This window comes from Dermacentor silvarum, chromosome 6 (genome assembly GCF_013339745.2).
Source record: "Dermacentor silvarum isolate Dsil-2018 chromosome 6, BIME_Dsil_1.4, whole genome shotgun sequence".
NCBI classification, from domain to species: domain Eukaryota; kingdom Metazoa; phylum Arthropoda; class Arachnida; order Ixodida; family Ixodidae; genus Dermacentor; species Dermacentor silvarum.
Genome location: NC_051159.1, coordinates 130359971 through 130374118, shown reverse-complemented (window position 1 = coordinate 130374118; position 14148 = coordinate 130359971). Strand labels below are relative to the sequence as shown.

General features: G+C 43.2%; 2 protein-coding genes across 5 annotated transcripts in view; both read right to left on the bottom strand.

Annotated features, from left to right (window-relative positions):
- LOC119456001 (glyoxylate/hydroxypyruvate reductase A-like) overlaps positions 1 to 14148 on the bottom strand; it is a 92874-nt gene that overhangs the window by 25248 nt on the left and 53478 nt on the right. The window contains exons 2-6 of one of the 3 annotated variants that reach the window (XM_037717583.2): positions 9950 to 10240; positions 9247 to 9393; positions 7666 to 7703; positions 6600 to 6730; positions 3734 to 3816 (exon numbers count right to left, since the gene is read on the bottom strand). In XM_037717583.2, the coding sequence (XP_037573511.1) occupies positions 3734 to 3816; positions 6600 to 6730; positions 7666 to 7703; positions 9247 to 9393; positions 9950 to 10055 (505 nt within the window). In that variant the 5' untranslated portion in view covers positions 10056 to 10240. The remainder of the gene's footprint in view (positions 1 to 3733; positions 3817 to 6599; positions 6731 to 7665; positions 7704 to 9246; positions 9394 to 9949; positions 10241 to 14148) is intronic. The other 2 variants (XM_049669492.1, XM_049669493.1) reach the window with 2 other exon arrangements.
- Positions 1 to 14148, bottom strand: part of LOC119456000 (glyoxylate/hydroxypyruvate reductase A) — a 70647-nt gene that overhangs the window by 25262 nt on the left and 31237 nt on the right. The window lies entirely within an intron of this gene.

Sequence of the window (14148 nt, the reverse complement as noted above, 5' to 3'; positions counted from 1 at the left end):
ACATCAACTGCACCCAAATTTTGCAAGCTTGGTGTGGGACGTGTATGGCTTATCATTCAATGCATAATTCAAGCCTGAAAATTTGGTGTCATGGCCCATTTAAAGAAGCACCCCCACTAAGCTACAAAAGAAACTTGTAAGGGTTTCTCAGTAGGAAAGCTTCACAGCTGAAGGTAAATTTGTTCTGTTATGGTGATCAAACTTGGCACTAGTACTGCCTTCCCAAGGCAGTGTCTCCGACAACTGAGCTAACCAGGTGGTTGTGGTAAAGCACCTGGAATCAAAAGGCATTGGTGCCAGGCTCAGCCCTAGGACAAATCTGGAAAAGTATTTGTCTGAAGCTGCAATTAAGATGGACACACACTTCCTCTTGCATAAAACTTTCTACACTTTGAGAATTTCTGCAAAACTCATTTGCTGATAGTTGAATAGTGTGACAGAGCATAATGTACATTGTTCCTGGCCGTTACCTGATGGGCACTAACGTTGCAGTAACTGACAAATTTGTTGCTTTAACTCTTTTAATGCAATTAGAAGTCCTGCAGTACTTTACGCACTTTCCAAGAGCTGACTGACTCTCTGTCTGTCTACCTATCTATCTACCTACCTACTTATCTATGTCGTTAAACCATGGGTCCTCAAAGTGGGTTCTGCAGGCCCCTGCCCGAGGTTCCGCAAGCCACTGATAAATTTCCGTGGTTCTGCGTCACCAAGTGGCTAAAGCGGCAAAAACGAGGTGCGCTCGATCCACAGAACCTCCATTATTCATGCCCGAGTGTCAAAAAGCACATGACAGCGCGTAACGGCAACGCGCAAACTGCGGAATAAATCCGCAAGCAGCTTGTAGCCATCCAACCTCCGAAAACGGGCAGCGCGCCTAAGCTTTCGCACTTGAATCTCGAAGGCCGTAATTTACCAACATGCGCATTTCTCCCGTTTGTAGATAGCGTAGGGTGCCGATTGCGTGCGCACTGACGTATACGTTGGAGGAATAAAAAAATGAAGAAAAAAAACGCGCGGAACGTCCGCAAATACACGCCGCAGAAGAGCAAGAACGGCGCTACCGTCCAACCGAAACGAAGCGGCGCAGTCCGAATCGCCATGGTCCTCAGCAGCAATCGTGCGCGGCACTTGATTGACAGAAACGCCGGAGCGCTTCGTGCCTAATTGTGCCCTTAAAGACTTTATTCTTGCGTTTATCGCCGCGCGTAACACCGCATTGGCGGCATGCCGCATGCCTTCATAAGTGCGTACTCGCCATCCATGATTGCGTCGATAACCACCGCAGTTTCGTCCACAGCGGTTGCGGCAAGCAGTAGTTTCGTTTTCACTCGGTGCGCGCGTCGGCTGCGTGCCTTCGCAACTGCGTAGTCGCCAGCCATGGTAACGTCGATAGCGACCGCGGCTTCGTCCGCACTTCTTGCAGCTAACGGTAGTTTCATTTTGACTTGGTGCGTGCGTCGGCCGCCTGCCTTCTGAACCGCAAGGTCACCATCCATGATCGCGTCGATAGCGGCCGCGGTTTTGTCCACAGCGGTTGCGGCAAGAAATATTTTTGCTTCGACTCAGTGAAAAGCTGTTGAATATTAAGAGCACCGGCTACATCGCGATGGACGGACAATTTGTTGGCGAGCAGCTGACTGTCAAAAAATAATCAGGATGTACGCGCGCGAGGCCTTCGCCGCTGCTAGCGCTAATAGGTCATGAGATGATGAGAATTTCAGCTTCCGCACTGGTCTTGTGCTGAATATAAACAGGATTTGCCGATTCATTGCGTAAATAAAAGCGTGTTGACGTAGTTAAGCATTTGTTTGTTTTCTTGATACCTTCGACATTCAGTTATTTAGGACATCTTAATTCAGTTAATTCGGGGGGGGGGGGGGGGTTCCTTGGCGCTTCATGGAGCTTAGCAGGGTTCCCTGGAGCGAACATGCTTGAGAACCCCTGCTCTAAACATTATCCCACCAACTTAGGTTACTGGGTAGTCCATCGTCGAATGGTAAGAGCATCGAGCTGCCATGCTAAGAGAACCGGGTTCTAAACCAATTGTCAGGCCAACTTGGGTTATGGATATGTGACACTGAGTATGTGCCGTTCATCAGTTGGTTTAAACCGTTTCGTGCCAACTTGTATTACTGGGTATGCACTATTGCTTATGTGCAGATCTTCAATGAACCTCTTTCATGCCAACTTGGGTCAATGGGTAGGTGCCAATCTTCAATGAACCTCTGACTCCAACTTGGGTCCCTATGTAAATGCCACTGAATATGTGCCACTTTTCAATGAAAAAAAAATTAAAGAGCCCTTCCATTACTGTGAAGATGGAAGCCAGCGAAGCTGTGACTATGGCGGTTCTACTGTAGTGAATATTCCTATGGTGAATTTATACATTATCGTATTGATTATATATAGTGCCTTCGGCATGTTCGTCGAAGAGCAAGGACACCGGCGTCTTGTTTTCGCCCGGCGCGACGGCCAAGTAGTGTGTTTTCTGCGCCAAGTCCGCCTCATCGTCATAGACTAGCGTATGAGCCACAGCATTCATAGCCACGGCACACTGCACGGCAGCGTCAGGATCCTGTGAGATCTCTCCCGCTCCTGCTCTTGGTGGCTCATACCCGCACATCCAACACGGGTATGAGCCACACATGATTTTTCTTATCTTCCTTCTTTCTTTCTCTCTTTCTTTATTTCTTTCCTTCATTCTTTCTTTCTTTCCTTCGTTCATTCCTCTCTTCCTTCTTTCTTTCTTATCCCTGGCTCATACTCGCATATCCCTTGCTCATACCCGCCTATCCAATAAGGGTATGCGTCACACGTGATTTTATTATCGTTAATCATGACGTAACTGACAAGCATATGATGTTATTGATGTCATGACCTATCAGTCATTTTAGTCATCCGTTTTGACACCTGTGCTAAGGCACAACTGGCGGGAAACCGCCACGCACATGGAGCCGAAATGCTGATGATAGTAGTTTTTTTCCACACACGGACACGATCCTGAGGGAACTAGGCCTTAATAGCTGCACTGTAAAAAAAAAATCATTTCCATTTCTCCAGTGCTGAGTAAGTCGAACTTCATTCATATTGCCGCGAACTCTGTTCTTGTCTTTCTGTATTGCGCATGTGCCATTGCTCACAGATTGTTTTTTTGTTCATTGGGTATGGATGGCCATCCATAGCGATCTTCTCGTATCTGTTTTTGGCGCACAGGCTGCCCACATATCTTCTTTTACGTGCTCATGTTGCAATAAGGTGTGTCAATATATTGCTTCAGTGCCAATTGCATTAACGTTGACATTTATTGTGAGATGAGCTCTGCCAGAATTTTTTTCTTGAAGAGAAGAACGCTTCTATTGTTACTTAAGAGTAAACAGCATAACAATAAAAAAAGTGGACTTGCACACTATAAAAGTCATTTGTTTGACTGAAAGCTAAACACCACAAGATCAAGTTGACTTTTTCACACTTGCAACAATCTTTACAGCATGAAATGAGAAGCAGTATGTAGAAAACAGAAGTAGATGACTATGACTGACTAGGGTTCCTAGTCACGGTTATCTGCTTATAGCTATAGCCAAGGTGCTCTACACACTGCGTCGGTTCACTCCTGCGTCGGTCCAATAAACTTAAGGTGCCTGAAGCAGTCGGCTGTTCCTGCAACATGCAGTAGGCCATGGTTTTTCTAGTACGGTACAGTAAAGGTAAGTATAGCATCGCAAGAACTTACTCTCTTCACCAATGACACCAGCTCCAAGGATTGAGACACGCAAGTCTGATAAGGTCCTAAAGTTTAGCGATAGGAGATCATCCCTAGACAGAAAGAATTAAAGAAGTTCTTTGTTACAAAAGAAAGTTTAGCACAAGTATTTAAGGCAAATTTATTACTAAGTGCTTGTTATGAACATGGGTTAAGAATTCCAGAGGGCATTACAAAGGAATCATTAAGTATCACTAGAACAGTGTGAACTTCTAAGCTAGCAAAATGACAATCCCCACACTACCGCAAGCTCTCTACTGTGATTAAGAGATAGCATTACTATTCTTCTGTATGGAGTATGAGCACTTTTTTTATGAAATGTACTTGCAGAGCAAAAAACTGGATCCATGCAAATAAGGAAGTGCTGCATGGGTGTTATCATTAAAGGAACACAAAGAGAAACACTAAATCAGTTTGACGTAATAGTTCAGTGGAAACCAGCTAGCTGGAGAGAGGTAATTAAAGGGAAAATGAGACATCCACCCAAACGTAGCAATTGCTACAAAGGAAACCTTTGTAGCAATTGCTACGATTGGGTGGATGTCTCATTTTTCCTTTAACTTAACTAAATCAGTTTAGACTATAAAGTATTATTTCAGAAACCTCACTTGTTAGCTCGTGCATTACAAAAGAGAACATCAAGGCTAAATTTCGATTACTTAATTTGGCACCAAAACCTCAGCACCAATACTTTAGTATGACAGTATAAATTTCAATGCATTCCTTAAAACGAAGCTTTCTTTGCAAACCCTCCCAGACTTTCCTGACTGCGGCTGCTGGGTACTGCTGTGTGCTGCTGCTGTCCTTGCCAAATAGCTCACACCTAAAAAAAAAAAATTTCAACATGTGCCCATTGGTGGGATCAAACCTCGGTCCCTCAGCACAGCAGCCCAATGCTCTCACCATTACATCTATTGTGCATAGTTATACATCCTTCGTGCCAACGCCAACTAGCTCTTTGAAATGATCACCATGTGTGTCACATTGTGTAGCACAGTTGTGGGAGAGCACATGCGCATGCACCAGTTTCCTTTTCATCAAAGATGCAGGAATGAAGTGGGCAAATTCATAGCACTTGATCAACCACTTCAAGAAAGCTTCGCTTCAGATAGATTCTAAGACCTTTGTTGGTTCTGCATAATTTTCTATATTCAGTTAAGAATTCCAGAGTGGTGCAGCAGAGTTCTTGAAACTTGCTAAGTTCAGTCTTTGACTCCCTTATAATTACCCAAGTTTGAACAGACACGATCAAAATCCATGATGTCAAGGTAAGCCCGTGAAAAAACTACGCTTGTCTCTCGTTCTTGCACCTTTTCTGCCTTGCCAAAATGGCAAGAGTGGCTTTTTTATATTGTGTAGGTTCAAATGTTTAACGCTTCGAATTGCCATATACACAAAAGAAAATTACTTAAACGAAGCAGTGACAAGACTCGTATGAGCACAAGAAGCAAGCAGTCAGCTGCAGCCCCTGATGATAACCATCTTCATTTATTTAGACTTAAGACTTTACAGGATGCTGACAAAGTTGCTGAGTGCGTTTGCAACATGAATGAGCTTTTGAATGTTTAAATTTCTTTCAAGAAATGCTTTACATTTAGAAACTTAATATTACCTGTGCGAAGTGATAAGGAAAGGCATACCTCGGTGATCACAATGTGTGAGAGACTATCATAGACATTACAGAAATCCACTGAAAAACTAATCACATGAAAGCTGTCAGTAGTACAGGTGTAATTTTAACTATATTTTTAACACAATCTCTACAGGCTCAGCTTGCAACAACAAATAGTACTAAACCTTATTAAAGTAATTTTCCTGTTAACTGTGAAAGCAATAACAAACATACTACAGTAAACTTCTGTTAGTTCAATTGCGGTTAATTTTATTTTTCGCTTAATTCGACCCCGGCCATAGGTCCTGGCCAGTGCCCATGCGTATTTCTATGTACCCAAATGTTCGATCTTTCAATCTGAAAATTGGCCTCCACCGGATAACTTGAACTTGGCTGGTCAACACACATGTGCCCGACCCCAGTAGTGACCGCAGTGGTAATTTCAATGGCGTCAGCGTCCATCTTGGAGGCACTTAGGAAACAGTGAATGAGTTGAATGGTCATTTCCTGTTGAAAACACCTATTTTCGGCCGGCCCTAGAAGGATTCTGAAGCAGTAACGATGTCTGATTACGGTATTTGCCCAATTCTAATGCACAGCTTTTTTTTATTAAAAAAAATTGGGCCATAAATTGCCTGCATGGTGCAACTGAATGGAAATCAAAACAGCGGCCACAACGTTTGTGTGCTTGATGGCATAGCGCGACTGTACTGCAGTGAAGCTGCCTATAAAAACAATGCGGCAAAACTGACTTCAGAAAACCGGCCGTCATTGTGCAACACATCTTAGACTCTTGCATATATTTCTTAGATTAGATTAGATTTCTATTTTCTTAGGAGCTTTATTTTCATTTCTACATATGTTTTCTACTTTGGACACATATAAAGCGGGCACGCGTTTGATTTGGGGGCATGTTAGAACCGAGCAAATACTGCCAAGTGAATTAGTAATGTGTTTTAGCATTTTGTCTGCATCTTGTTTAATTCGACCCCCAGATAACTTGATAAATTTCGTCGGTCTCGTCAGGGTCAAATTAATGGAAGTCGACTGTATTCCAGCTAATCACTATGTTAGCATTTACACATTAGAATACACTCAGACATACATAAAGCAAAATGAATGCCTACAGGGGCTTTTCACTTAGATATATCAGGCACAGAGAAGACGCTCCTATGCAGCTTCATTGTGCAAGGTATACACATTGTAGAATGTGGTGAAACATACCAGTTTTTGGTCTTCTGCAACTCGAAGTACCTATACAGGCCTCGTTCAAAGTTGATGATGCCAGCAACAACATATTCTGCCATGAGGACGCCGAAGCAGCTTGCCCGTACAATTGTATATTGTGGAACAGGCTGGAAGAGTAAACTCGTGCATCAGGTAATCAAAAATGAAATGGAAGAAAATACTATTTATCATGCACCTTTGATGGCAAAAAATAATGAGCAAGGAGCTGGGTTAGCTCATACCTTTGTAACATCAAGCAACACAGTGACATCTTGTTGGGCGAGGAATGGAAGTTAACCGGTGCACTATTACAATGACAGTAATGAAACGAGGGAACAGCACATCAGAAAAGCATGTCACCAGATGTATGTAGAGTGCTGTGTTTGTGAAGGAGATAAGTGTGATACTACAGCACTGCACATTGTTTTGAGAGGATACAAACATGGTGAGATTGCTCAAATAATATGTTTCGTTGCGTATATCAAGACAACAGATTCATAAGTTGCCTAAAAGTGAGACATTGTTATTGAAACACCAGAAGTTAAACAAAACTTTTCTTTCTCGCACGCTCGCTCAGGAACCGATGCCCTTTCACTACGACTGTGGCTCTCCCGCAGGAGGATTATTCGGAATAGTCTGTACATCGGTCTTTGTCCCCTCCGAGAGTTAAGTGTTTTTATACCTTACATATGACAGAAACGAATATTTGACAACTTATAATAGTGCATTGTCTACTCCAATATGTATAGAATAGCAAAGACTATTCAATTCACATTTGAATATTTGTACACCCCTCGTTTTCAGATATGTTGATGACTATCTTGTGATGATTAATTGTGCAGAGCATGAAAACAAACCCGAAGTGGCCAAATCACTAGCTAGTGTTCTTGAACCAAAAAAAAAGCGCTCGAGTTCACCCACGAACTGGTGCAAGATTACGACTGATATCTTCAAACATGTACTTAGTCTTCAAAATTGTTGGTGTGTTACGAAGATTTTAGCCACAATCTATAAAGGGCACCCCAAACTATAATTTAGTCTACTTGATGCTGCCGCAACTTACCGCAGATCTGTTGATATTAGCAAGAAGATTCTCAACACCTGTGAAAGAAATAGGCATGCCATCAATGATAACATGTAACTAAACTGGATAATGGTTAAAGTTTCTGTGCTTTTAAGAGAAAAGAAGTTTCTATTCAAATTAAAGGAGGACGACGTCACATGCAGCATTCACACACAACTACTCTGTTTTGGCAATGAAAAAGAAATTAAGCTTAGCACCAACTTTGCACTTTCACACAAAACAAAAAAAGAAAACAATCAGACAGAGCTGGTTAAGAGGCTAGTAGAGTGGATCATTCATGTGTTTGTATTTCATTGACGCCAATAAATACATTACACACTTAAGTGCCTCTACTCAGAAAAAAAAAAAAAGGTGTGACAGTGCAAGGGACAGCATCTAATGACAACTGCAAGCAACAGTGTCGCAGCTAGGAGGACATGGTGCTCAAACTCTTTGGTTTAGTTCCATTATACAATTAGTACTCTGCCTATCTACCTCATTCATACCCCATCACAATTATGCAAGCATTGTAAACTATGATCGCATGGTATATTCATTTGCTGACCTAAATAGACAATGTATGAATTGGCTGGAGTCGGGATGTTGAAATTAAATTTTGGGGGGTTCTGTTTAAGCTCACGCTCTAAAGTTCATCCTTAGAGCTCTAATCTAAGCATAACTATTTGAATTGGCTCATGAGGGTTTAAAAAAAATGAAATACTGCCAGTGGCATGACAATGATGACGCTGCTTCATTTAGGCACTATGCACAAATATCTCCTTGCACGGTAAACAATGCTTGTTCTGAAGATTACGTAAGATCTATGCAAATGTGCAACATTAGCTTTAGCACATTTAGACATGTAATATATTTGTGTATGAACAAAAGCAGCTAGGAAAGCATTCAAAGGCTAAGGATAATTACACTCAAACATTTAGTTTGCACATGCACAAGGAAATTTACCAACACAACCAATCAACCCAGAACTGGACTACTTGGTGCTGATGAACATTTAATGTATCCATCACTCAAGTACTCAAAAGTACTTGCAAGTGTTTGGCACAAAAAAACAAAACAAGAATGGCCAAACAGTTGCACTAGTGTCTGTGTTCCTTTTGCCAATTTGCTTTTTTTTTTTTTATGCCATGAAGAAGTATGCTTAACTATGTTGTCACAGGCACAATATATACCTGCTTCAGCAATTAAGATAAGCTCTTTGTGTGAAAGAAACCAATCCTTAGTAACAGTGCCATAAACTTCCAGTTTTGATGGCATCTATCAGTGCTTGATGCAGCAGTGTAAAACAGAAAAAGGAAAATGCTGTTATCAATCCAGTGTTAGCTGACTACTTCAACTGGTTTATTTTTGAATTCCCAGCTTGTACGGCTTATGGTGGTTTTAAGCAGTTGGAGGTGGGAATTAAGTGTGTGCAATATTTAAACCAGCAAGACATTTTCATCTGGGTTACCACTTCTGTCAAGCTGACATCAATCTCTTAATAAACACAGCAACTTGCGGCATTGCAAAAAGTGGGGGTAAAAACCTCAACTACAAAAAGCACATTGAGATATTTGTACTTGCCTGCAGATGTGACCTGCACAAGCTTCATATTTGGCAGCTGGTAGAGTATGTCCTTCAATATGTGGGTGTCAGTGATCAGGATCTCAACACTCTGTAGCCTTTTGACAACCTCAGGTTTAATTTTGGGGCTATCATCATGCACCGTGACTGCAATGTAACAGAAACAGAGAACAGTACGTTCGACATGCTTAAACACAATTTGTAGGTTTGTCAGAAATGTGTTTGCTGCGAAGTGATCCCTGAGGAAACGAACTCTGGCGTTTATCTGCATGGCACATTATTAGCGCTACCGAAGCTCCAACAGCGAGAGGACACCGCACGGTCAATGTCAAGCGTGCTTAAAGTTGTGATGCAGCCGCGGTCGATGTGCATATAGCGCTGTCGCACGGCCAGTTTCAATCCGAACTGAAGTTGGTCAAAACTGAACTTTCTAAGCGTGTTCAAGCGTGCTTGAGAACACCATGCAACAGCGCTCGATCTACACTAGTTGAACCGTGCACAGAAGGTCCGTATGACAAAAAGGGTTTAGGTTAATTTGTTCGCTCACAGAAGAGAGAACAAAAGACAGTTTGAGTATCGACAATTCCTGAAGTTTCGCTGCTGTGAAGACGCCTTATGATATAGAACTGTACAAGCAGTCATCACTGCGGTGAAATTCTAAACAGGATGGGCACACCTGATTGGTGCACACAATTATACTCACATTTTGCGATGATTTCAATTACATCGGCTCGACCTTTAACCGCTTCTCGGAGATGTTCAGCGAGGTTAGGAATCCGCGAAACGACGTAAATCTCTGGGAGTCCCATTTAGGAAACTCGGGCTTCCGAAGCAAGGGAACGAACCGCAGGCTGTAAGCAAAGGAATTCACGAAACCGCTCTTGTTGCTTAGCGGCACGAGCAGCAGCTTGCCTACACGAGATCTTCACATAGCGTGAAGACGAGCGTAATGACAGTTGGAACATGACAATTGCTCATGAAGCAGCAGTACAATCTTATTACGATAACAATTTAGACTACAACACGTAGCGATGCATTTAAATTTGCGTGCGTCCGCTGTACAACCAGTATAACAGCCAGAGTCAGCTGATAAAACGCAATCGAACACTCAAACATGATGCGCCACAAGCTTTACCTAAAACTCGTTGAACCCAATATTTGGTCAATTTTGACTAACATTTTGGAATAAAACCCGCAAGGTGTTGTATTTTCATTAAACATATGTAGTTGCTAGTTTCGGTTTAGATTTTTGGCGCGGTACTCAAACTTCATCTCTGCTTCAAATTGATAAAAAAATTCAACTCAAATGCGAAGCAACGTTCTTCTGACTCTCAGTAAAATTTTTACATACACAAGGTTCTAATAGGCTTTATCTTAGAAATATTATATTGTACTTGATGGAGAAAACTTGAACGCGCCTCCAAAAGTTGTGTATTCATGCGCGCTCCTTCACAACCCCAAATGTCCCAGATGACAACATTTACTCGGGGGAAGCAGATCATGTCATTTTTAAATTAGTCTCCCTATATCTCTGCGCATTTAGAAATATGTGATAAAAAGTTTCCTTAGGCAGCATATACATATGTGTTGAATATGTATTAAAATGCTTGTAAATTAAGGCAACGTATGTAAGTAATACAGATAATGCAGCATGATTTCTGGTGGTTTGTTTTAAGAAAAGCTTTACTGACTCACTTGTGCCGAGATCGGTGTACGCGGAAAACTATCATCGTCAGCATTGGCTCGAGCGTCTTCGTCGTCTTCCGCAGCTGGCAGGTTAAGGGCGTCCCCAAGGACGCCAATAACCAATTTTCGAGACACGCGCATGACACATGAAAGATGCCTTCATAGCATATATTCCAGTAACAAGCGGTCACGTGGAGTCTGTCTCCGACCAAGCAGGTCGGGGATCAGGCCTTCTCCACGTTTGATATCTGCAGTGTCCATGGACCGCTGTAACAGTACAAGTCGGCCATTCGGCGTGTGCTCTGTGTAGCACTGGAAGTCCGCTGGCGGTCCAGGAGGGCCTGCTGAGCGAGACGCTGTTGTCGACGTGCCACAGTGTCGACAGGCTGCTCCGGTGGAGCTACTGCGCAGTGCGCTCTTCACCGGTATTGAATTTTCCATTGCTGATGGTCGATATATATTCGCAGCGCCAGGCTTCGGCTGTTCTGGTTTCTGAAGATATATACTGAATACCGTGCTGGGCAACTTGACGACATCGTGAGAGCCAGTTGCACGTATAGATCTATTCGAGAAGCTAAATTAAAGCCCGTCACTCGTGGGAACTTGGGCTTTGTATTAATTTAGAATGAAAATGCTAAAAGAAAGAAAAACACAAACGATCTTTCACCTGTGCAACGTGTGGGGTCTCACACGTGCTGTGGGGCAACGGAACAACACAGTAGTGTAAACAATCAAAATAGCATTTATTGCACCTTTCATAAACTAATACACGCTAGCCGAATTACTACGCCGATAGGCGCGCGACAAATAGAGGAAGTCCGACTCACCGCGCCCGGATAGCGAGCGAATATGTTCGCCCGCATGCTATACCCCAATGGCCTAGTCGTTCGCGTGTACGGTCACGCGAACGATGGCAAGTTCGAACGATTCGTGTTCGAACTGTTCTCGGGACTGTCCCGCGAAGCGCGCCGGCGCACGCGCGAACAGTCCCGTCTGCGAACAGCCGACTGCCAAGCCAAGGAGGAAACGCCTTCTTCCATTTGCGCCCAAGTGACCCCGCTGCTAGGGGGCGCTAGCAGCGCAACACTAGCGTCATCTCTCGTATTACGCTGCCGCCGTAACGCCACGCGGCGAAGCCGGGTTACAGGAGATGGGAGCCATGCGGGGAAAACAACATCAGGGGACGCGTGAGAGTCGCTCATCCCCACAGACGTGAAATTTTTATACGCCAATCACTTCCACACTGCGAATGCAGCACGCTTAAAGACATGCCGACGTGTGCATGCATTTGCGAGTGAAAATAAATCCCCGAGGCTGGCTTCACCACAGTATGTGACCTTGCGGGGGGAAGCCCACCTTTGAACCATGATGTTTATATTCTGTGGATATAGGGGGAAGGCTACAGGTGATGTGTGGTTCAATTACAGCGTAGAATTTAGCCAGCCGTCCCGTGAGGATTATAAGCCACCAATTAATATCAAATTTGATGGATTGGAGAACATTATAGCCGATATGCACGTGAAGTTAAAAGCGCATGGGTGACGTACAGCCCTGACTGAAACTTTTTTAAGCAATAGATAAGAAGAGCTGGGCGAGTTGGCACGGTAACATGATGAAACAGCTCTAAAGACGAACGCAAAAAGAACAAACAAATAGCAATTGAGTGCTCGAACGTGTTAATAGTGTGTGGGAAACAGTGCCAACACGCAAGTGATATGTGAGTAACATATTAAAGCGTGTGGTTTTTTACAAGACACTGAAATTTGTAATGCGACTGCTCGAACGGAACAGCTTTGTTGGAAATTGGCCTGTGATTCCGAAAAGTCACCCGCCACAGTGGCTTAGCGGCTATGGTGTTGGGCTGCTAAGCACGAAGTAGCGGAATCAAATCCCGGCCGAGGCAGCCGCATTTCGATGGGGATGAAATGCAAAAACGCCTGTGTCCCATGCTTTGGGGGCACGTTAAAGATACCCTTTAGTCACAATCCGGAATCCCCCACTACAACGTGCCTCATAACAAAATAGTTGACTTGAAATGTAAAACCCCCAAATTCAATTCCTAAATGTTGCACAAGTCTACTGTCCCTTTTTTTTTAATTGTGGAAAAAATTAACCTGCAGACTTTAGTTATTCCTAAGGTGGAGTCGTTTTCAACAACATGTGAAACAGACTCAAATTAAAAGTACCTTAACATTATTGTTTCTCTTCTTAATAGGCAGGGTTAACAGCTCAGGAAGTAACTGCTTAATTATTGACATTTATCAGTAATGAAAACATCGCCACTTATGTACAGAGGTCTATGCGAGTTATGCGCCTTTATTTATGCTCCCGCGGTAGACATTACATGCGCAAACAATTCCACTCATTGATCACGTAATTAACTAAAACTTACTAATTAAGCTTGCAACAACAATTTCGCGACATGTTCCAATACAAAATTGAAGCTATTTAGTATGCAAAGCATACACATTCGCTAGCAATCTCGTGCCTTGCAGCCCTTTCAAGAAATGCGCCTTGAAAATATGTGGCTACTGGATTGGTGTTCTATTTATTGTGAGTGCATTTTTCGACAGTCTGCAAACGCCGCTACAACATATCTAAAGATCTGGCAGTGCCAAGCAAAATCGCTTTGTAAACGCCACCTGTTCCACAGCCTGCATATCATTCCACAGCTTATTTGATGTAGTTGAGATAGAGTTCTTCATTAATTTAGATGTTGCTCTGCAAAGAAATCGACGCCACCGATTAATATTAATTGCAATAAAGTAATCAATGGAAAGCTTATATATATATATATATATATATATATATATATATATATATATAGTGAAATCTCGATGATACTATCACGGCTAATACGAATATCCGCATGATACGAATTTTTCTGAGGTCCCGGCCGATCCCCATTACTTTGCAACGTGCTAGAGAACGGTTGTTCCGAATCGATTTTCGACCCGCATCGGTTGATACGAATAAACGCCGCCCCAGCGACGGCCGCGAAAGAGAACAGCGCGCAGTCACGCGCGTTTTTCCTTTCTCTTTTGTGCGGAGGCGCGGACGCGACGCCGAACAGCGCGGAAGCCGCGACCGGGCGCGAAGATTTTGAAGCGGTGGCGCTTTTGTTGCTTTTGTGCTTTTCTTTTAAATGCAGAGCATTTCTTGCGTATGTAGCTACTCACATGCAGCGTGCGCCGTCCGTCCGCAACAGCTCGAGCG